Genomic DNA, 24,219 nt, shown 5'->3' with positions numbered 1-24,219 from the left:
CACAGCGCATCAGTATTGGCAGTCCAGTCTAATTTATCATCCAGCTGTACTCCCAGATATTTATAAGTCTGCACCATCTGCACACAGTCACCTTTGATGATCACTGGGTCTATGAGGGGTCTGGGCCTCCTAAAATCCACCACCAGCTCTTTGGTTTTGCTGGTGTTCAGGTGTAGGTGGTTTGAGTCGCACCATTTAACAAAGTCATTGATTAGGTCCCTATACTCCTCCTCCAGCCCATTCCTGATGCAGCCCACGATAGCAGTGTCATCAGCGAACTTTTGCACATGGCAGGACACCGAGTTGTATTGGAAGTCCGATGTATATAGGCTGAACAGGACCGGAGAAAGTACAGTCCCCTGTGGCGCTCCTGTGTTGCTGACCACAATGTCAGACGTGCAGTTCCCAAGACGCACATACTGAGGTCTGTCTTTAAGATAGTCCACGATCCATGCCACTAGGTATGAATCTAATCCCATCTCTGTCAGCTTGTCCCTAAGGAGCAGAGGTTGGATTGTGTTGAAGGCGCTAGAGAAGTCTAGAAACAGAATTCTTACAGCACCACTGCCTCTGTCCAAGTGAGAGAGGGATCGGTGTAGCATATAGATGATTAGTACTATAACATGAAAAATGTTTGTTTTAGGTACATTTCTTGCCTAACATTTCCTGTCATCCCACATTTATATAGATCATTGTAGACACGGAACACACATGAAATGCATGTGTTCCAAATAATGATATATTATTTACTCTATACAACTCCAGGCACCTCACACCCAGATAAACAGACTTTAGCTGGGAGAACTTTTTGTCCGAGTTGAGCTGTGGGGGTGATGGGGAATGGGATAGCAGTCTGCTTGCTGCTTTTGCTGATGGACACATTTGCAAAATAAGACATTAATGGAATGGTGTGAAAGAATTTAAGGTGACCCGGGATTACGAGTTTTTTCGTACACTTCAGGAATTCTAGTGATAGATGTGGAGTACGTCACTTTCCACTTTTGAAGGAAGAAGAGCCTGCTCTGACTTTTTTTAAAAATAATTCCTCTCTTTTCTGAGACCAGTCCAACCAGTCACTGATTTGGACCGCCAAGTACTTATAGTAGTGTACCACTTCTGCATCCACTCCCTAAATAATGACTGGACATAGAGGCTCTTTGGTGTCACGAAAGTCTATAACCAGTTCCTTGGTTTTGCTGATGTTGAGGTGCAGACAGTTCTTTTTAAACCAAGAAACAAAGGCACTGGAGAAATCAAAAAATGTAATCCTCACAGTGGTGCCAGCTTTGTCCATGTGAGAATAAAACTTGTGGAGCAGACAGATAATTGCAACTTCCACTTCAGTCTTTGGCAAACTAAAGTGAGTCCATTTGGTCTGTCATAAGAGGACTCTTATAATCCCAGACTAGTCTCTCAATGGTTTTCTTGATGTGAGATACCAGTGCGCCTGATTTGTAGTTATTAGATGAAGAGATACCTACCTTCTTTTGAACAGAAACAGTGCAATATGTTTTCCACAGCAGTCACACGTTTTGGAGCTTTAGAGACAGACTGAATAGATGACAGAGGACACCACAAAGTTGGCCAGCACTGGCATTAAGAACTTGAGTATTGACTCCATCTGATCCTGCAGCTTTTCTTGGGTGTGGCTTCCTCAGTTGTCTCCTTACTTGGTCTTTAATTATGGACAACCTATACGGATGGTCAGAGGTGGACTCCTCACTGGCCATTCCAGTTGATGTGATAGGAGTTGTTGATGTAGTAGGGATGGTATGGGAAGACTGGTCATTGGAAGAAGGTAGCAGTTGGAGGGGAGATCTATTAAAAATTGGTTCAGGGCATTAGATTTGTCCCTATCCCCTGTCTAGCACCTGAGCTCTGAATTGCTTGAGTCCAGTAATTATGCCTAGTCCATACCACACATCTTTCATGTTATTCTGAATGAGGTTTTTTTTTTTACATTTTTTTTTATTAGCTTTATATGCTTCCTTTCCTTCACTCGGCACTTTAAGCACTCGCTATGCGTCGTTTAGAGCCTCTTTGTAGTCAGATTTGAAGGCTCTTTCTTATTCAGGAGGCCTTTTAGTGCCTTGGTAATCGAACGTTTGTTGTTTGGAAAGCAAAGTACTGTCTCTGAGAGTACTACAGTGTCTATATAAAAGTTAATATAGTCTGCGATGCAGTGACTGAGCCAAGCCAATCAGTATCATCTGCATATGATTTACACATCATTTCCCAGTCTGTCATTTGGAAGTAGTCATTCAGATCCATTTCAGCTTCCAAGATTCATGTCCTCACTATACTGGTGGTAACGAGATATCATCTAAGGTAAGAATAAGATGGGAGCTGGTCCATCTTATCTGACAGTGAACGAACATTGTCCATTACAGTGGATGATAGACCAGTTGTAAAACCTTTTCACTTTGCTTTTACTCTCATGCTGTCAAATTGCCCTCTGTCTGGACAAACTGCTCCTTCTGTAAAGTGAAACTCTGCTGCTTAGACCCTCATAGTCACAGGGCAGGTAACAGATTATAGGAGTATTTAATGCACCCCACATTTATATTCTCATTTGCAAATCTTGCATTCAGGCATGCATGTTATCTTGCTGTCTTCCATCTGTTTTTGCCACAAAGCCAAAGTAATTCCAGACACCACTCCGGCTATCGTCTTTGACAGTTAAGCTTGTGAACACTCCAAAACTGCTGAAGTTTTCATACTCACACTTGTGAATGGGTAGAAATCAGGGCTGTAACTCTAGCCATGGAAAGGCAGAAATGCATTTGCAATGCAGGGTGCAGAAAGAATGTCATGAAAAATGAGTGCTGATGTAATTTTAAAATGTTAAAATTGATACTTATCAAGATTTTGATACTTTAGACAACCCTAGTGTGGATGTAGACCCAGTTTGAAATGGCCTACAACAGGTTTTGCCTTATGTGTTTTAGGATGAATTATTAGGAAAACGCCATACTTTTCCCACAGCAACATTCATACAAAATCATGCCATCTGGATGAAAAATGAAATTCTGTGTGAATGGCTTTCTGAGTATTTTTTTTATTTTTGTAAATATCAAAATATACTGACATTGATATATGACACAAATTCACAATGTCTTGCTTAATTTAATTTTACATATACCTTTGATAGTGAAAGGACAATGTTAAAACATTACTGTCCTTACTGAGACATTTGTATGTCTGATCTGCCTAAGCTATAAACTAATGGTGAAATAATAGTAGCCTACTTTTATTTTTCAAAATTTACTTTTTTTTTTTTTTTTTTTAAATATATACACCTTTTGTCATAATTGATGTGAATATTATGCAAATTACTTTGTTTTTTGACATAGGTGACTGACCCTCTGACATTTTTACAATTCATGATTACATTGAGTAAAGGTTTAGTATGCAGTTGGTGATGCACATGTTGTATGGCAAAGTTAATTTATAATCATACCACAAATATTTTAGGCCTAATCATTTTTTACTTTTTTCAGAACGTTTTACTGGCATTTGTTTTTTAACTGTAGTTATTTTAATTTTGCTTTTAGTCTATTAGTGTCCAGTCTTCAACAAATGGACAGACAACCCGTACTCCCAGTGGTGTTCAGCTCAAATGTAATTACTGTAAGACATCATTCAGTTTGAAGCCAGAGACACTAGAGTGGGAGGTAAGATATAAATGTATTTGGAAACATTTGTTGTTCAAATGTGAGAATAACATGAGTATCAAATCACTGAGAGTTTGATAGTGTCTTAGGGTCATAAATGTTTCTTACCCTGTTGCCAGTTATTTTTCAATAAAAAGTAATCCATTTGTACTTCTCAATTTAAAAGGAACCTGACTGATCTTGTGGGATTATTTACACAGGATTTGATGTTCACAACATTTGGACTTTTTTATTAGCAGATAAGCTATTCTAAATATAGATTTTGAGTGTAAATATTTTGAACTCTCTTTCAAGGAATACCCTCTTTAAGGTATTATAAAACTAAAAAGAAAAGTGTTGGAAGTATTTTGCCATGGTTGTCCTCCTAAATTAAATATATTTTAATCTGTCTTTTTTTGAGACGCCGGCACTGGATAATCAAGATTTTTGTTTCTTCAGAACAAAGTATACCAGTTTTGCAGTAAAACATGCTGTGAGGACTACAAAAAACTACATTGCATTGTTACATACTGTGAATATTGTCAGGAAGAAAAGACTCTGCACGAAACAGTAAAATTCTCAGGGGTTAAAAAACCATTCTGTAGCGAAGGTAAGTTTGAAACCACTCTAGTTTTTCACTTTTGGATTTTTTTTTGATGGTTTTTATAAGAGCAAAGTATAACCGCAGGAGTTTGAGAAATGGTTTAGAATAATGCTAAATTAAAAATTAATAAATTTAAAGAGCATGCCTGAGTAAAGAGGTTGGCTACATTAAAAAATTTTTTTTAAATAAGTAAGTAAACCAGTTGTATCATCAACATATTGATTCTTTAGCTTGCAAATACTATCTTTTTGATAGTTTAATACTAAGTTTTGGTTATAGATCATGGATCAGTACCTGTTTAGTTATTAATAGGTATTCAGTATGTTTTGCAGATGCAAGAGGATCTCACTTTCTGGATTTTCATGTGTATGTATTTTTTTTTTTTTTTGGTTTAAATAACCTTAACTAGGGTGCAAATTGTTGTTTAAGCAAGAATTTGCAAGACGTTTGGGTCTGAAATGTGTAAGCTGCAATTACTGCTCCCAGATGTGTAAAAGGGGCGCTACAAAGGAAATTGATGGAGTTGTTCGAGACTTTTGTAGTGAAGCCTGTTCTCGGAAGTTTACCGATTGGTATTACAAGGTTAGTATTCTTCTAATGATTATTAAGACATTAGCTACTCACCTAAACAGTACTAGTATAACAGTAACATTTTCTTCAAAATTATATCAGAATCGTAGCAACCTAAGGGATAAATTGCAAAATGGGTTAATTTGAAGACTACTGGGTGAAGGGTGTTGGGGGACTTAAGTCAATACAGTAAGTGTAGGATTGTGTGTGTGTGTTTTTTTTCTCTTTTGTGTGTGCCTCATTAGTAATATCAGTATTGCTAAATCTAAGTTTTTTTTAAACTTGTTGACATGCACTTTAAGAATAGGTATCTATCATCATCCACCTTTAATTATTATAATTGTCTTATTTTCAGTAGACCATCAGAAATTTGTTTTGGTTGTAGATTTGTCAAACTTTTTAATATTTCATTTCTTGCTGTTTGACAATTCCTTGTCACGTATTAAATATAAAAGCAGAGGTGAGTTTGTTCATCTTTAAGTTCTTGATGTTCATTGTCAGTGTTTCCCTTTTTGAAAACTGACCTACTAAGTAGGATGCATTTTATTAAGCTGTCAAAAATCCTGGGTTTTTTGTTATTGTAGCATATTTTATGTACTACACACAAATAAACTTCATTTAGAATAGCTTTTCTGCAAAAACATTATTCTTTGCTTCTGACCTAGGAGGCGAAGGTATGACGTAGAAGAAAACATTTACACCACAGAACACTAGATAGGCAGCAGTCAATATGACTGTGTGATGTTGCTCTTCCACAGTGCTCCTGTCTGCCTGATGTTCAGCCTTTTTCTTCACCAGAAAACTAAAGAAGTCCAGAACTGTTTCACTTTAGCAAGTGCAAATTTTTAGACTTTTGTAATGTGATAACCGGGATTTCACTAATTTGTGCAGTCTGCACAGTTGCACTAAGGACTGTGTGCCGATCGCAGTAAACACTTTTTTTAATGAGTTTTAAGCACGGGGGGAAAAAAGGAACATTTGAACAAATCCGAACTTTATTTAAAAACCAACCATGAACAACCAAGAAAGTAACATTGCAGGAGTTCACGCTAATAGCCTTATGAACCTATCGCTGTAAATGCTTTTTTTTTTAATGTTTTAAACACAGGGGAAAAAAATATGAACATTTAAAAAATCCATAATTTATACAAAAAACTAACCTTGCATGAGTCGAGTTCTGGCATGAAGGAAGTGAGGAGGAACTGGGTGGAGAGGAGATTACAGTTTTGAGGTAAAGTCCCTCTGCGCGATGCACGTTTGACCGAGAACAATGTACTACAGGGAGAGACTGAACACGTGCGTAAATCACCGGCACGTACGAACCGGAAGGGAAACTGTTCGTGTACCGAGTGTGTGGTTGTGAACAGATGCAAATGTTTGGCAAACTTTTTGGTCGTAATCCGATTTTTAAGTGTTCAGAGACATTCGTGAACCGAAGTTCCACTGTACTCTTGAATTAGCAATTCTAAATCCCAGGGTATTTCTACAGGAAACTCGCTTATTAAGCAAGGAACAGTTTCGGTTGCAAAGAGTGTGTCTGGTCAAATTTTTCTTTCTAGTTATTCAAAGAAAACCAGTGGTGTGGGAATTTTAATACATGGAACTACCCCATTTATAGTGTCAGATGCAATATGTGATTTGGAAAGGTAATATGTCATGGTGAAGGACAATTTATGTAATACTAAAATGACTATGGTTAGTATCTATGCACCTAACATGGATGATAGTTTTCTTTCAAAATGTATTTGCATCTATCCCTAATGTGAACTCTCATAAAATTATAATGGCCAGACATTTTAATTGTGTTTTTTAAATTCAGATTGGGACAGATCCTCAGATATTACGGTGATAACATCTGATACTGCAAAGATAATTACACAGTTTGTAATGGATCATAACTTATCTTACCCATGGAGATTTTTAAATCTTATCCTAAGAGCATACTGCTTCTTCTCACCCGTACATTGTTACTCAAGAATTGATTATTTCCTCATAGACAATTTTTTACCCGCTTTCAGACCTTGTAAATACGACATGATCTTTACCTCTGACCATGCTGCTCTGATCATTGAGCTTAAATTACTTCGTCCTACACAACCATCTTGTAGCTGGCGTTTAACCCCCTGTCATTAATTGATGAGAACTGTACAGACTTCATATCCAAGCAAACTGATTATTTCCTTGAGACAAATATATCCTCAGAGGTCTCAGCAGGTACACTCTGGGAAAACACTGAAGGCAATTCTAAGAGGACAAATTATTTAATATTTCTCACAAAAATAAACTGGAAACCAAGAAGGCGTCTGAGTTAATCAGCAAAATTACCAGAGTAGATCTAGAATACGGCAGGTCGCCAAATGAGTCACTCTATAGGAAAAGATAGGTATTGTAATCAGTTTAACTTCTTTACTACTAAACAAATGAAGTAGCTTATCTTTAAATCGTGACATCATTATTAGGAACACCGAGAAAAGGCCAATAAGATCTTAGCCCAACAAATCCAAAAGCAGGAAGTCCATAATGCAATAACACCAATTAACAACACAGATGGGGATAAAATTATTGACCATAACAATATAACTTGCACATTTAGAGAGTACTATAAGTCCTTATATTCTACTCAGTTTAAAAAAGATAAGACACAAACTAATGAGTTTCTTGATTCATTACTGATACCACAGTTAGATACTCTTAGTGCTTTAGAACTGGATAAACCTGACACTTTCAGAATTACTAGATGCTATAAACTTACTTCAAAGTGGGAAAGCAGCTGGCCCTGATGGGTTTCAGTGGAATTTTATAAAAAAATGTCAAATAAGTTAGCTCCACTATTATTAGCAATGTGTATAGGAGCTAAAGACAAATAATTCTACCACATTTTTTTTGCCAAGCATTAACTACCAACTTTCCCAAGAAGAACAAGGACCTCCGGCATCATACAGACCAATCTCTCTTTTGATCGACGATGTTCTGAGACTCTCCAGAGTTCTAGCCAGAAGGACTGAGACAGTGCTTCCTTCTGTAATATCAGAAGACCAAACAGGGTTTATAAAATGGGAGACACTTTTGACCATTGTTTGTACTGTAATACATTCACCCATAATCTGTAACACCCCAGAGATCCTATTATCTTTAGATGCAGAAAAAGCATTTGATATGGCTGAATAGGACTACCTATTCACCTCATTGCACAAATTTGGGTTCTGCCCAAACATGCATGGATCAGGCATACTTTATACTAGTCCTGAAACCTCAGTTTGTATTAACATTATTTCAGATAACTTCAGACTAGAAAGTGGTACTTCACAAGGTGGCCCCTTATCACCTTTACTTTTTGCAATCACCTTTGAACCGCTGGCTGTATACATTTGAAACACATCAGAGATGAAGGGGATTCTCGGAGAAGGACTTGCACAGAAAATATCACTATATGCAGATGATATGGTACTGTATTTATTGGACCCATAAAAAGCCGATTTATTTTAATGAGAACCCTACACGTGGTGAAGTAAGATAGATGCTAAAAGGGATTTTCGTTCTATACTTCAAAACCAAGCTGAAAACAGAAGTGATTTTGTAATGATGACCTTATGATTACGATAATTGTAATTTATCAAGTCACTTCACTTTCCATCTGTATGTGGTGGAGGCACACTATATCCTATTCCATAGCAATAATTTCTGTGGGCAATTTTTAGGCCAGCAGAGATGGAATGCCTCTAGTGACTACTTAGCTTCCTATCAGTGAGTTGTGCCTTTGCACCCATTCCATTGCCTGATGAGAAAATTTTTCCCTTTGAATCTGTTTGTTTGAAATTATTTATACAATGTTTTAAATATGTATGGCAATAAATGAATGTTAGATTTCTTAAAATGCAGCTGACCTTCTCAGATAATTGAAACTCATCTGCAATATCTCAGATGCATTTGAGAATATCTCAAAAACTATTTTCTGAAAATAGCTTCTTATGCATTTCAAGATATCTCAAATTGGCCTTGCTGGCATTTTAAGATATATGAAATTTTGCAAGTGATTGATCACTTACTGTAAAATTTTCCCATTCAGTTCAATAATTTGGTGAAACTTGTTATCAGCAATTTTGTAGTCAACCTTGAAAGGCTGATACTTCATCTCATGCAGTAAAGAAATTATTTAAAACCATTACAAGTTTTATTTCCAATTATTGATAAATATGGTTGACATTTAATAGTGATTTAAGGCTAATGTATGTTTTTGTAATGTGCTAATCATTTAACTGAAAAATATATCAAGTTTTCAGTATGAGATGAGTGACTGTCATAAAAATAGTCATATTTCAATGCATTATAATAACATAAATATCATAAAAGCTCTGACATTGGCATGTAATTTTTTTACCCGTTTTATCCAGGTGGTGGAGATTTGTGGCTGGAGCCTAACCCAGATAGCATAGGGTGCAAAGCATGAGCAAACCCTGGATGGGACACCAGTCCATCTCAAGGTGATCACAAACACACACCCAATTTACACTACTGGGCCAAATTAGCATCATCAATTCTCACCTGCATGTCTTTGGACATTGGGAAGAAACCAGAGCACCCGGGGGAAACCCACACAGACACGAGACGATGCAAATGCATCTTATGTCATAATATTGGAAACTTTTATTGAAAATTTAAAACCGGTACTTGTCACATAACTGGTTTGACATCTTTTCTCAGAAATTATGCATATAAAGTAGCGCCCCATCTTTGGACAATTCTAATTAAATTCACATCCAGCAAAGGCAGTTTGGGAAAGCTTCTTATTGGTATCAAAAGTGATTCATTTGCTCCTGAGTAACATGTAAGAGGTCTTTCAAAAGTAGAGGAACAACAAACCTGGGTCAAGCAATTGCTGCAACTTAGAGAGGCAACACTGTATATCTTAATAATAAATTTTACGTATATAGTGCATATCTCATGCTCAAGGTGCTTCAGTCTCTCATAAAGAAACAGCAGTTATATGTAACATTGGTTACAGATGTTTCCTGAATAGAGCAATGAAACAGATAGATACAGGATATACAAAGGCATTAAATAGAATAAAAGACGATAAACCAGAGAGAAAAACTAAATCCAATACTAAAAGAAAGCCTAGCAAATAACATCATTTGTGATATAACACACACAAATTTTAATGGCCATCTGGACAGAATGGAAGACTGAAAGAGAAGGCAGAATGTCAGGTTAAGTTAAAGCCTTCCTGAACAGATGAGTTTTAACTTTGTGTTTTTTTTTTGTTTTTTTTTTTAATGAATTGAGTCGGCTGATCTAATTAATTTAGGGAGGTCATTGAAAAGTCTGGGTGCTATACAGCTAAAGGTCCTGTAACCAATATATTGCAAGTTAGTATGGGACACAACAAGAGTGCCAGAATCTGAGGACCTTAGTGGGTGAACAGGAGCATAGCGATGGAGAAGGTCACTGATGTAGTCTGATGCAAGGCCAGTTAAAGATTTGTAGGTCAATAATAGAATATTAGAAGGTTGCCAGTTCGAACCCGATAAACGCCAGAAGTGACTCTACTCCATTGGGCCCTTAAGCAAGGCCCTTAACCTGCAATTGCTTTGTGCTGGGTATGACGTTAATCTGCATCCAGCCCTGTAAGCAGGCCTACCAACTTGCAGTGAAAACTTGGGTGCTAGTGGCAGGATCGGCATTCCAGCCACTGTAAGAAAAAGAAAAAAAAAAACCTCACACTGTTCCAGTGTGGTGTTGAGCTGTCACCTTTTACATAGCTACAATTGGGTCCCAATCCACGTGGATCGTTGTGTGGTGGGTGTGGCAACTCGCTGTTATCAGCACAAGCTCCCAACCTCTGTAAGACATAGGGAGCCAGTGGAGGCAAAGCAGGATGGGTGTTGTGTGCTCACCATTGCTGGTCCATGTAATTACTCTTGCAGCAGAGTTTTAAATCAGCTGGAGCTGTGATACAAGATTAGAAGAGGTACCTGCCAGTTGAGAGTTACAATAATTGATGCGGGATGTGATAAAAGCATGGACAAGTTTCTCAGTGTTAGAAAAGGACAGGAAATAAATTGGAAACCAATAAGGTATCAGAGCTATTATATCAGTGAAATTTCCAGAATAGATCAAGAACATGCCAGATGTCCGAATGAAGCACTTCATAGGAAAAGACACTCTGCGTTCAGAACACAACCACTTAACAACTAAAGAAACAGAACAACTCACTATTAAATCAAGACCTCACTACTGTGAACATGGAGAGAAAGCTAATAAGGTTTTAGTTCAACAAATCCACAAGCAGGAAGCTCGCAATGTAATCCCAGCAATTACCAACACAAACGGAGACAAAATCATTGACCATAAAAAAAAAAAAAAATAATGCACACATTTAGAGACTACTATAAGTCCTTATATTCTGCTGAGATAAAGATCACATACCATAACTAGATACTCAGTGCAGAGGAACTGGATAAACCTCTGGCACTATCAGAATTGCTAGATGCTATAAACTCACGTCAGAGTGGGAAAGCAGCTGGCCCTGATGTGTTTCAGTGGAATTTTATAAAAAAATTACCAAGTAAGTTAGCTCCACTATTATTAGCAATGTTTATCGAAGCTAAAGACAAAAAATTCTAACACATTTTTTTCACGAAGCATTAATTACCGTCTTTTATAAGAAGAACAAGGACCTACTACAATGTGCATCATACAGACCAATCTCTCTTTTGAACAACGATGTTAAGATACTCTCCAGAGTTCTAACTAGAAGGATTGATAAAGTGCTTCCTTTGGTAATATCACAAGACCAAACTGGATTTATTAAAAACAGACACTTAGCTTCCAATCTTCGATGCCTGTGTAATGTGATATATTCACCCACAAAGTCAAACACCCTGGAGATGATTTCGTTGGATGCAGAAAAAGCATTTGATATGGTTGAATGGACTATCTTTTTACCATATTTAGAGAAATTTTGGTTTGGCCCAAACATTTGTGCATGGATCAAACTACTATATACCTGTCCAGAAGCTTCAGTTTGTATCTGCAACATTAACTCAGACTATTTCAGACTAGAGCGGGGGGTACTAGACAAGGATGTCCCTTGTCACCACTGCTGCTTGCAATCGCCATTGAGCCACTGGCTGCTCACTGTTGAAATGTTTGAGATTAAGGGGATTATCAGAGAAGGATTTGAACAGAAAATGTCTCTATATGCAGGTGATATGGTACTCTATATATCTGATCCACAAAATACTGTGCCTGCAGTCCTAACAGCACTTCCAGAATTTCAAAAGATTTCTTGTCCGAGTTTCTTCAATGTTTGAACAAAATTGTGCTCTTTCCAGTGAATTCTCAAGCACACAAAATTAGATTGGACACCTTCCCTTTTATCATTGCAGATCAGTTTAAATACCATGGGGTAAACATAAAGCTAAGCAAGACTACATAGATGGTCTACCCTTCATCTCACTTTAACTGGAGGAATTAACATTGTCAAGATGAATATCCTTACTAAGCTTCTTTTTCTATTTCAAAACATTCCAATATACATCAATAAATCATTTTTTAAGAAATTTAGAGTCAACCATAGCCTCATTTATTTAGAATTCAAAACATCCACATATCCACAAGGCGACCCCACAAAGACCTAAGGAAGAAGGTGGCATGGCTTTACCCAACTTTAAAGTTTATTACTGGTCGAGGAATATACAAGCTATAAAAATCTGGACATTAGCACAAATAGGTGAGCAGACAGAGGCTGTGTCCGCAATAGAAATAAAATCCTGCAGTACTTCTTTATATTCCTTGCTGTGTACCCCAATAAGTACAAGTCATCACCAATATACTAACAACCCAATAGTGCTTCACTCGCTCAGTGTGTGGAACCAACATAAGAAGTATTTTAAGATAGAGAAGCTTTTATCTGTGGCACCTCTGCATGATAACCACCTTTTTCCACCCTCTCAAACGTACTCCGTTTTTAATGTCTGCAAAACATCCGGGATTAAATCACTTAGAGATCAGTACATAGACAACGTCTTTGCATCCTACGATCAATTACATTCCAAATTTAACTTTACAGCAACACATTTCTTTCACTACCTTCAAATTAGAAACTTTGTTGAACAAAACCTACCCAATTTCTGCACGATAACCGAGCATGCTCACAAAGTACATGTGTAATGCCATGAAAAGTGCATGCTGACACTTTAGTAAGAATAAGAGCAGCTAACTACTCAAAACGGGTTTCCTCGGAATCAAACCAGTGACCTTTTGATTACCAGTCAGCAGTTCTTACCACTGCGCCAACAAAGCTATCATGCCAGCGTTGTATCCTAGCCGATTTCTTTTTCTACGGTTATATACTTGAATAAAAGCGCACTTGTTATGCTATACTTGTACCTTTTGTGAAAGTGTTAATTTGATAGTTGGACTTCAGTCTTCACACATTATACACTTCATGTGTACATTTTTTTCAAATACTACTAAAATATGAAAAACGTTTCTTTACTAGTTATGTGTTAAATGATTCCTGCTTTGCACTTCATCCTACAGTTTACACAGATTGTTGTAGACACGGAACACACATGAAATGTTATGTATTCCAAATAACAATATATTTACCCTATACAACTCCAGGCACCACACATGCAGGTAAGGAGCCTTGGCTTGTGCTGGGAGGACTTTTTTGCCCGAGATGAGCTCCGGCAGAGGGGAGAATGGGATAGCATGCTGCTTGTGCTGATAGACACATTTACAAAACTAAAGACACTAGTAGAGGTGCAAAGGGATTTAAGGTGGGAAGGGATTACAAGTTTTTTCGTAAGCTTCAGGAATTCTAGTGTTTAATGTGGTTTATGTGGGCGGAACAAGAAAGAAAGGAATCAAAAATGACACCAAGATTCCTTGCGTTAGAAGAAGGTCTGATGAGATCTCCATCAAAAGTGACTAAGAAAATGAGGTCCTTCTCAAGTTGTGCTTTAGTGCCAAATGTCAAGGGAGTCCAGTTTCATCGCAATTTAATTTTAAAGAGTTATGCTCCACCCAGGTGTTAATTTCACTGAGGCAAGTTGTAAGCAGAGAAACCCCCTAATGCAGTTTAACTTTAAACATTGAAATAGAGTATCATCTGCATAAAAATGATAACCCAGTCCATAGCTACAAATGATATGGCCAAGGGGAAGCATATAGATACAGAAGACCAGAGGGCTGAGGACTGACCCCTGGGAAACTTCTTGTGTGACTGGCGCTGAGCCTGATCTGCTGTTGCCGATACTAACGAACTCTTGCCCATCAGTCAGATAGGACTTAAACCACTGGAGGGCAGTGCCAGAGATACCAGCATGTTCTTCATTCTGGATAGTAAAATGTCGTGTCTAACGGTGTGAAGTGCTGCATGAAGATCTAACAAAATTAATATGCTGCTTTGTCCGGAGTCTGCTGCCCTTAGCAAATCATTAGTTACCCAAAGCATGCTGTGCCCTGAAACCTTACTGAAAGGGTTCCATCAAAGTATTCTGAATTAGTAGTTAAGTAATTGGTGAGTTGGGAGGCTACTCTCAAGGACTTTTGACAGAAAGGTAAGTGAGAGAGAGGCCGAAAATTGTCAGCATCAAGACCAGAACTTTTAACAGTGGGGTTACTGGCACAAAACCAGTGTCAGGAGATGTGTTTATTATTGTCATAACAGTCTGGATAATGGCATGAAGGCAGGATTTAAGTGTGGTGGGGTCCAGTACACTTGTAGAGGGCCTCCTCTTACAAAGCATGTCATTAACAACAACAATAACAACATTTATTTATTTAACATGTTTTCATACAAATTATGTAGCTCAAAGTGCTTTAAAAGATGAATAAAGAAAAAAAAATTAGGTAATACTAATTAACATAGAGTAAAAGTAAGGTACGATGGCCAGGGAGGACAGAAAAAACAAAATAAACTCCAGACAGGCTAGAGGAAAAAAAACAATCGGCAGGGCTTCCAGGCCACAAGACCGCCCAGCCCCTACTAGGCTTTCTACCTAACATAAATGATCTCAATCAGTCCTCATGGTTTTCAGGCTCCATGTGGAAGAATTACATGATGATGGGTTAAACTAAAATGAATCTATGAGAAAGCCATGTTAAAATAATTTAGTTTTTAGCTGTTTTTTTAAAGTGTTCCACCGTATTAGCCTGGCGAATTTCTATCAGTAAGCTATTCCATATTTTAGGTGCATAATAGCAGAAGGCTGCCTCACCACTTCTTAAGTTTAGCTTTTAGAATTATAAGCAGACACTCATTTGAAGATCTAAGGTTACGATTTGGAGTGTAAGGTGAAAGGCATTCCGAAATATAGGACGGAGTGAGATTATTTTAGGCTTTGTAAACCATAAATAGTATTTTAAAGTCAATTCTAAATGGCGCGGGTAACCAGTGTAGTGACTTCAAAACTGGAGAGGGATGCTTCGATTTTCTTTTCATAGTTAAGATTCCAGCAGCTGCATTCTGTACTAGTTGCAATCGATTTATGTCTTTTTTTGGGTAGTCCTGAGAGGAGTACGTTACAGTAAGCTAGCCGACTGACAGAAAAACCATAAACTAATTTTTCAGCATCTTGAAAAGTTATAAGGGATCAAACATTTGCTATATTTTTTATGTGATAAATGCTGTCCTAGTAATCTGATTAATATGTGATTTAAAATTAAGGTCAGTCATTAATTACCCCTAAATTCTTTACCTATCAAATGCAGATGTGACTGGTGAAAATCTGGAAGAGTTGGATAGATTGGGAAGACAGGGAAAGATATAAATGGATGATGGATTTATGTTAGTTGAATTTTTTAGATCTTTAATTTTATTGTCTAAAAAGTGGAGGAATTTTTCACAGACTTTGGTAGAGAAGGTAATTAGGTCAGATGCAGGTTGAAGTAGTTTAACTACAGAGAACAAAACCTTTGAGTTATCATGGCCACTTTCTATTATTCTGTCATAATGCGAGTTCTTGGCTGCAGTTAATGCATCCCTATAAGACTGTAACTCTGAATTGAACCATGGAACTGAGTGCTTAACTCTTTGATGGCAGATGTCAACTTTTGTCCAAAGGAGGGTTTGACGGTGGTAATCAACTGTAAACGGTGACAAAACCAGACATTGTTTTAGTTGCTGGAAGGTTAGCCTTCATTGATTTGACTGAGATTCCTTGTGCTTGTGTGAGTTGCAAGGAGCAAACAGCAAAAATGGCATCTGGTAGGAGATCAAAGAAAATGTGTAACGCAAAGTACTCCGTGGACAATGTTTTGCATATTATGGCTGAATTAATTAGACTCTGACTTGTTGGAGTCAGATTTTGATACAATTGATCAAAAACGAACGTGAGGTATCAGCATCAGCTGATTGGTCCCCTGCTGAATGCGGTGCTGAATAGTTTCCTGTAGCTGACGTGCCTATGGCAGTGTTTGCCTGGGAGGACCGCCCCTTACAATGAGAAGAGATGCAAACCAGATTGCGATACACTGCGACTGCATACGACCACTTCTGCCCATGACCCCCTGCCCCACAAAGACAGCCTAGCAGCCAGGCTGCTGCTCATTCATCACGAACTGGCGGGCACAGCATGCAGCAACAGATGTTTTATGTTGATTTATGTGTGAAACCATTGCTTTGTGTGCTTTTCAGCAAACTGTTTTTTTGGAAAAATATTCAGCCCTCTAATAGTTAAAGGAAACCGCTTATGCTTTAAAAAAACTGTTTATCTAGTGCTGAAAGAAGGGCTGTGGTATAGTGATCAACATGACTATCTAGTGAAGATGGAAAAACATCAGAAATGGAACTAACAAGGATAGAAGCACAGATATTTTTAAGATTTCTGAAAGAAATTTTGACATTTACAAGTAAGAGGAAGGAGAGGTTATGAGACGATGAAAGGTGGTACTATATGATCAGTCCCAAATCACTGCTATAAGTGTTACTGACAGATGAGCCAGATGTACACATCAAGCCCAATATATGACCACCAAAGTGCGTAGCAAAATCATCTTGTTGCACCAAGTCAAAACAGTTCAAGGATAGGAATTAGTTTCTCATCTTACATGTAGTAATGTCAATATGGATGTTAAAATCACTAAGAAGAATGACTCTCTGCGAAAGGAAACTTAAGTGGGTTAATAATTCAGTCAGATCAGATAAAAGAGGTATTGTATTTTCTTGAAGGCAATGGGCAGTCATTTGGGATTCTTTTGATGCTTAGTTCAGTTCTAATAATTACTGCGACTCCTCCTCCTTATCTTGAGCTGCAAGGCTGCACGAAGTAAATGTATGCAAATGGTGTCACCTCAGTGAGAGGCATAAAATCGTTTGGTTTTTCCCATGTTTCTGTTAGGCAAAGCATGTCAATATCTTAGAAGACCAAACCTCTACTCTTTCAGAAGCTGACAGACTGGGTATTTCAGAAATCAGACCAAATAACAACCGATATGTTAATTTGATAAGAAAATAGACTCATGTATAACCATTTGAAAACTAAATGTATGCTGAACGTACTGGATAAACCTCTGATCTTTGAAAGAAAGACTCATTTAGGTAGGATATTAAAACTTTTATGCATCCTGGGAGTGGGCCTTCAGCGTCCATTTTAGCAGGACGTGCAAAAAAAATTAACTAGAAAATAATTAACTTTAACAGTAAGTAAACAAATGACGTTATAAATCCTAAATAAAAAGTTGCCTTTTTGTCTGCCCCAGGATCGTGAATGCAGGTTAAGAATAGCATTTTGAAGCTGCTAGAGTCGTTTACTATGTACATTATTAACACTGTTAATTTCCATCACTGTGTATATCACTTAAGAGGAGGGCTTTTCAAACTGGGGCTATTTATACTGAAAACATAACCTAATAAGCATATAAGTATGTAAAGGGTACAATTCGTGACCTGTGGCTTCATGTATAAGGCCGTGTGTAGAATTCACACTAAAACATGGTGTACGAACAAAAACAGAAATGTGCGTATGCACAAAAAAAATCCAGATTCATAAATCTGTGAGTATGCCTACTTCCACGTTCTTGCTACATAAATCCCTGTCAGCATGAAATGTGAAGCATGTGCACGCACCTGCCACACCACCCAACTCCTCCCAGAATTACGCCTCTTGCAATATGCAAATCTATATAAATAGCATTCAGCATTCTGTGAAAAGACAGTGGCAAAAGCACGGGGGGAAAAAGAATTTCAGCTAATACAAAGTGGAGGCAAGGAAAAAAGTACTATTTGTTGGTTTAAGCAGTGGCATAAACAACAAAAGAAAGTTGATCAAGTTGACAGTGGCGGAGAAACTCAAAAGTGTACAGTGCCCGAAATAAAAAAGAAGCGGTCAGATATCAAAGTTGCTGTAAAAAGGGAAGTCGTAGCCCACTGTCAGAGTGTCATATGGAAGTGTATTAGGGTACAGAGAAAAGAAAGCAAATAAACTGGGACACGGTGGGGGAAAAAAAGGTTGAAATTTCCACTTTAATCACGTAGTTTATTTTGTCATTAAAGTAAAACATAAACTTCATCTTAAAATCATTTAATTTGCTAGTTTCTCAAATCCCATCTTAAAGTTAAGTCAGATGCTTCATAATTTGTGTTCCATGTATTCTGTGTGTGAATCACTACATCCTTCTTAAATGGGTTTTCTCTTACGGCGACAGGACACAGAATACATTACATTCATGATATTACAGCTCTCTGAACAATTTAAATACTAAGATATATACTTGATATCATTTTCATGATGATAGGAATTAAAGCATATATAAAACATGGGGGGGTTATACATGTCAAGCATCCTGTAAGCTTAGAACACTGATTCTTCAAAACTTTTAAGAAACATTGAAATATCTTTTGTAGTACATGTACCATTCCCAGCAAGCATACAGTGCGAGGCAGGAACAATCTCTGAACGGGGCGCCAGTTCATTGCTACCACTGTCCACACGTTTATTTATTAACAGTATACATTGTTTAAATGAAGTTAAAAATGTATTTGTATAATGTAATATGTATACTGCATTTCATCTTAAAAATGATATCAAGAGCTCCAAGAAGATAGCGCCTGGAAATCTAAATCGACTTAGAAGCCAGTCGTCATTATCTGTAAATACGTGCTGTCTTCTATTGAGTTGAATTGAAAATCCTTTATTGTTTTTGTATGGTACAATGATATTTAATATGCAAATCCTTCATAAACTTATTTTCCTATAAAATGGTAAAATAACACTAATAATAATATAATAAAAAAATGAAAAAATATACAATATGAAAGTATAAGTGGCTCAGGTTGTGTAATATTACTGCTGTAGATCTTTCCAGTCAGCTGCTGTATAGCTATGATTTCCACATTCTGATACAGTGGGTTAAAATACTGAGTGGTGCACTGAGAGTAACAATGCTAAAGGAGCTATTGTATTTGGAATAGTTTGGCCATTCCATGCACCATTATATGGTTACAGGTTGATTACAATCAGATGCCTTAAACTAATAAATGATATGCAGTTAATTTTTATATAAAGCCGCATCAGAGATGTGAATCTAAAAAATAAAGGGAAACCACACAGGAACGGTAGCACTGCTTTGACACTGGGTGCCACCAGTTTGCAAAAGTCAAAAACTTGCGTACGTAATGGTTTGAGCTGGCATGAGACTGCACGTGGCTTTACACAAAGTTTAGTTTTTATACATTGCAATGTGAGCATGGAAACAGGCGTATACAACATTTTTATCCGTCTATCTAAAAAAATATTTATCCAATGTATTGACCACCCAATATTATTGATTGGGTGCTCTGGTCTCAACAGAATGGTTGGATGTACCATATGTCACAAGCTTACAAACTTATAACAGCCAAACTGTAATTAATAACACTTGCTGTATACAGAGACTAATATTTGGTATGAATTCCAGTTGGTTGAGAGTGATATTTGCAAAACTTAGGAGTTAGATGCTCATTCGGTGTACTGTTTTTTTTTGTATGTGTTGCAGGTGGAAATGAGGAGGATTGATTAATTAAATACATAAGTAGTGTATGTTAGTTATATTCAGAGAAAAGGAGGCTGTGTGGGAAAGCATTTCAAAAATGTATAGGGGTTTGCATTTGTAGAAATTTTACGTTTTGGCTATATATTTTCTACTAGTTATTTAGAAATAAGAGGAAGTTCACAACTGCCATTGACAGTTTTAATTTAGACCCTTCATTCATTCATTCATGTATTTATTTATTTATAGAAGACTGAATTCAGTCATTTAAACCAATACTAATCAATGCTAATCCTGTGTATTTTAAAATGCTATTTTTTTCAATCTTAATCATTTAGTTCTGTATATTTATTTCAGGCTGCTAGGTGTGATTGCTGCAAAATTCAAGGAAATCTTACTGAAACAGTACAGTGGCGTGCAGAAATTAAGCATTTCTGTGATCAGCAGTGTTTGTTGCGCTTTTATTGTCAGCAGAATGAACCCAATATGTCTACACAGAAAGGTCCAGAAAATCTTTGCTTTGGTATGTATGGTGTTTTTTTGTTAAACATGTATTCTCATTTCTGTTTTGCATATTTTAAATTCAGCTGGTGGTTATGAACCTTTTAAATATGTCAAGCATATCTAAATGAGTATTCTAGTAATGTTCAGATGAAGGAATTTTACAGGGATTTCTGTACTGTTTTTAATCATGAAGATAATGTCATGGAAAATTGTCATTATCATAAACCTTGCAGTTAATATGTAAATTTCTTTTGCGATTAAGAGCTGATTTTGAAGACTTCTGAAATTTTTAGAACATCTGCTGTTTGGTGTGATGAATGATTTAACCAATCTGTGCAAAAAATGCATTTTTATAGGCAGTTGTGATGTTACATTGGTTAAGTGCATCTGCCTAATGTATGCTATTAATGCTTGTTGCCTTATTATAGTCCTTTTAACGTTTTATGAATCGTCAAATGGCTATTATGGAATGTTGTCAAAAGTTCTGGACAGTAACTTTCTGCATTCATGCATAACTTAGAAATGGGCAGTTATTTGTGAAAAGCGGTGGTACCTGTGTAAATTTCTTCTATATGGGTATAAAATTACCATTTCTGGCTCTGTTTAAATGGTTGTTCCAGGGCAATAAAATTAAACTTTTAAGTTCTGTTGCTATAGTGTTTATTATTTGAATTATTTAAACAGCAGTATGACAGGTATCCTGTTTACAGTTTATTTTTGTTTTACAGGTCAGGGAACTCAAACAGGGTCGAAGGTAATTAATTTTATCCTATATCTAATAATAGACACCTTATGTCGACCATTTTGTAGTTTACTGTACTATTGTGTAAAATAAAGTGTGATTTCATAATAGCAATATACTTGTATTACTCTTGTGAGCAGTGCATTTTCTATATTGTGCTGATTTTGTTTTTAAACATTGGTATGCTTGTAACAATTCATTTAAAGGCAGTCTCATCAAAGATTAACAGTTTGCCTGACTGGGACATATTTATAAATTATTCTAAGTTGCTATCCTTGTCTGCTCTTTGAGAAATACATATAGATACTAATATCCAATGCAGTGAGTAATGAGTGCACTTACTAAGGAGAGAATTATGCTTTGGCAGTGATTTAATTTTGATCATACAATGGAAAACTGAAATGTGTAGTAGTGTTATTCTGCTGCTTAAAACATTTAGGCAGCAGTTTTGGCGAGGTCCCATCAAATCTGTATAGTTTTCAGGTTTTTCATCTTAGCATGTTCAGCTAATATGCCACCTGCTCCTCATTAAATCTAAAGTTTTTGCTCTGGAGTGTGGTATGAGTACTCGGTTATGTTGGACTTGAACTACTTGAGTATAGTAAGAACTTTACCTTCAAATCAGTGATTTGAATTAGGCTAGCTTCTGTCAGTGTAGTTATTGATTCAGTAAAATATTTGCATCAGTATTCAAGAAACTGGAGTAATCAAAGTTGCAGACACTGTTTAGATAACTGTTTTTGTCCTTCCATTTTAGTAAGAAAACAACCTCTTTGACCTTGAATAATTTGTTTTAAAGATTAGCCATATGTACACTAAAAAGTATAACAAGTATTAGTTTTTTTTTTATGCTTATAAACTTTTTTTGTGAGTTAACATTGTTTTTCCTTGTTTTGAAGTATTTAAACACTTTGGTCAGTGAGTGCATAGACATGTTTCTATATTTCTTGAAGACAGGTGCCTCAGTCATTCTTTTGAGACTTTTGAGATTAGTGAGAATTCAAAGTAGTCACCTTGCATACCTAAGCCTTAACCCTGTTTTATACTATAGATGTATTGTTGTGCTTTGATTGGTGTACATGTAGCTCCTTTCCATATCTTCACATCACTCTGGGATTTTTTCCCCACCTCTGAAATGGTAATGCAAGTGATGAATCCTTTGCACACATTTCTCGTGTTTAATTTTATTTGTTTTTTAACAATATTGCCTAATGGTTGCACTGGTGGCGTTTTGGGAGGACAGAAGTTAACTTTTGTTGTACCCTAACAAGTAGCATTTGCTATTGATTGAAGTCAGTTGTCCTTTATTTAGTTTGGTAGTGTTGTTTTTCCAACTCTTTTTAACAAAGCTTATAGAGATTGCCATTGTTAATCAGCAATAGAGCCTCTACAGAACTGTTTAACCTTAACTTAGTCCAGGTGTACTTAATTTTATTAAATAAGAATTGTCATTAGTGTAAGACTATGTTTTGTGTTATGCAGTTCAGTGAATTGTGACTGCACAAGTCACATGGTAAATGAAAAGCTGCTTTATTGTATTGTTACTTTAGAGCACTAACTAAACAAGTATGGAACAAATATCAATACATCAGAATGATTCTCCCAGAGATGTTGTATGGATATGGATCTATCATTTGTTACAACTAAAGATGTGTATGTCTAGGTTTGTATGTGAGCATTGGGGCATAACGTTTATGAAGGGTGCCTGCAGTGAACTGGTGACCTGTCCAGGGCAAGCTCTTGTCTTGTGTCCAGTACTCCCATGCTTCAGGTCCCTCTTATCCTAAATTGGATTAGGTGGGTGGGAGAATCATGTTGGTAACATGTATTGGTTATGTATGAAATAAATTGTCTTTGTTAATTTCTAAATTAATCAATGTTAAACCATGATTTCTGAATTTTCCTTTTTTTTTTTCTTTAAGGCAGGCAATCAGAGTTTATCTCATTCCACTTCACCAGTGAAAGATGTGAAGAATAAGGCTGTACTTTGCAAACCATTGTCCATGACAAAAGCCACGTACTGTAAACCGCATATGCAAACAAAAGCCTGTCAGACTGGTATGCCTTTTGAAACCACAGTGTGCCTTTTACTATAAACTGTCAGTAAAATAGGTGACATGCCCTTTACTTCTTTGTTGCAGAGCCTGAAGTAAAAACGGAGTATGTTCCTATTCCAGTTCCTGTACCAGTGTATGTACCAGTTCCTGTACACTTGTATAGCCAAAGTACACCCGTCCCAGTGACAGTTCCTGTCCCAGTAAGTAGTTCAGTCTTTACAAAACTTCTGTGCAACATTTGTCATAACCTGCAAAAAATTTTTGATAATAATTAGTATTGTTTCCTTTTTAATATGAGTGATCTAAAGTGAGAACACTTCATCATATTTCTCAAATCTTTTTTTTTTTTTTTTTTCTCAAATCTTAATTCTCTCAAAACAGGTTCCAGTACCGGTGTTTGTACCAACAACACTGGATAGTGCAGAAAAGATAGTTCAGACGATAGATGAATTAAAGAATAAAATTCCCTCTAACCCGTTGGAAGCTGATATTCTGGCCATGGCAGAAGTTATAGCAGAAGCTGATGAGAAAATTGACTCTGGTATGTTCTTAATTTCTGTCTGTTAATTTAATGTCAGCAAAGAGTTCTATTTCTCTGAGAAATAAGAAAAATACAAAATGTTAAAACTGGATTTAGACATTAAGAATAACTTTAACAATATAACAGTAAGTCTTTACATTTATTTAGCGCTTTTCTCACTACTCAAATGCTTCCACACAAGGAGGACCCAGGACATAAACCCCTGATCTCCTTATTGCAATGCAGCAGTGCTGCCACTGCACCACTTGCATATCCAAATTTTACTCTGTATTGTGTTGCCATATCCCTATTGAATGTTGAAAGTGAAGGCTGAACTATTTAAGACTTACTTTTTAAATGCTGCACTGACCTATGTTTCTGGTGCCTCTTTAGTATTTACTATCCCATTAGTTTTGTTATCTGTACTACACTGTCATTGGTATAAATTGAACAGTTTAATGGTCCTAGCAAAGATGAATTAATAAACAGTATGTTTGGGAATTATGTTTGTTTTTTCTGTACCGTACTCTTTGTGTCTCTGACCTCTCGGCCAGTTTCACGTTCTTAATTACCACTTATGTCAATCACTT

The 24,219-nt window shown here is 36.7% G+C and overlaps 1 protein-coding gene across 1 annotated transcript in view; it reads left to right on the top strand.

Moving 5' to 3' along the window:
- Positions 1-24,219, top strand: part of zmym2 (zinc finger, MYM-type 2) — a 124,398-nt gene that overhangs the window by 81,652 nt on the left and 18,527 nt on the right. The window contains exons 6-13 of the mRNA XM_028800564.2: positions 3,555-3,674; positions 4,113-4,263; positions 4,667-4,839; positions 20,164-20,329; positions 21,039-21,064; positions 22,975-23,110; positions 23,194-23,309; positions 23,491-23,650. Of these exons, the coding sequence (XP_028656397.1) occupies positions 3,555-3,674; positions 4,113-4,263; positions 4,667-4,839; positions 20,164-20,329; positions 21,039-21,064; positions 22,975-23,110; positions 23,194-23,309; positions 23,491-23,650 (1,048 nt within the window). The remainder of the gene's footprint in view (positions 1-3,554; positions 3,675-4,112; positions 4,264-4,666; positions 4,840-20,163; positions 20,330-21,038; positions 21,065-22,974; positions 23,111-23,193; positions 23,310-23,490; positions 23,651-24,219) is intronic.

The sequence above is a fragment of the Erpetoichthys calabaricus genome, chromosome 4 (assembly GCF_900747795.2).
Source record: "Erpetoichthys calabaricus chromosome 4, fErpCal1.3, whole genome shotgun sequence".
NCBI classification, from domain to species: Eukaryota; Metazoa; Chordata; class Cladistia; order Polypteriformes; family Polypteridae; genus Erpetoichthys; species Erpetoichthys calabaricus.
This window is presented reverse-complemented; position numbering and strand designations above follow the sequence as displayed.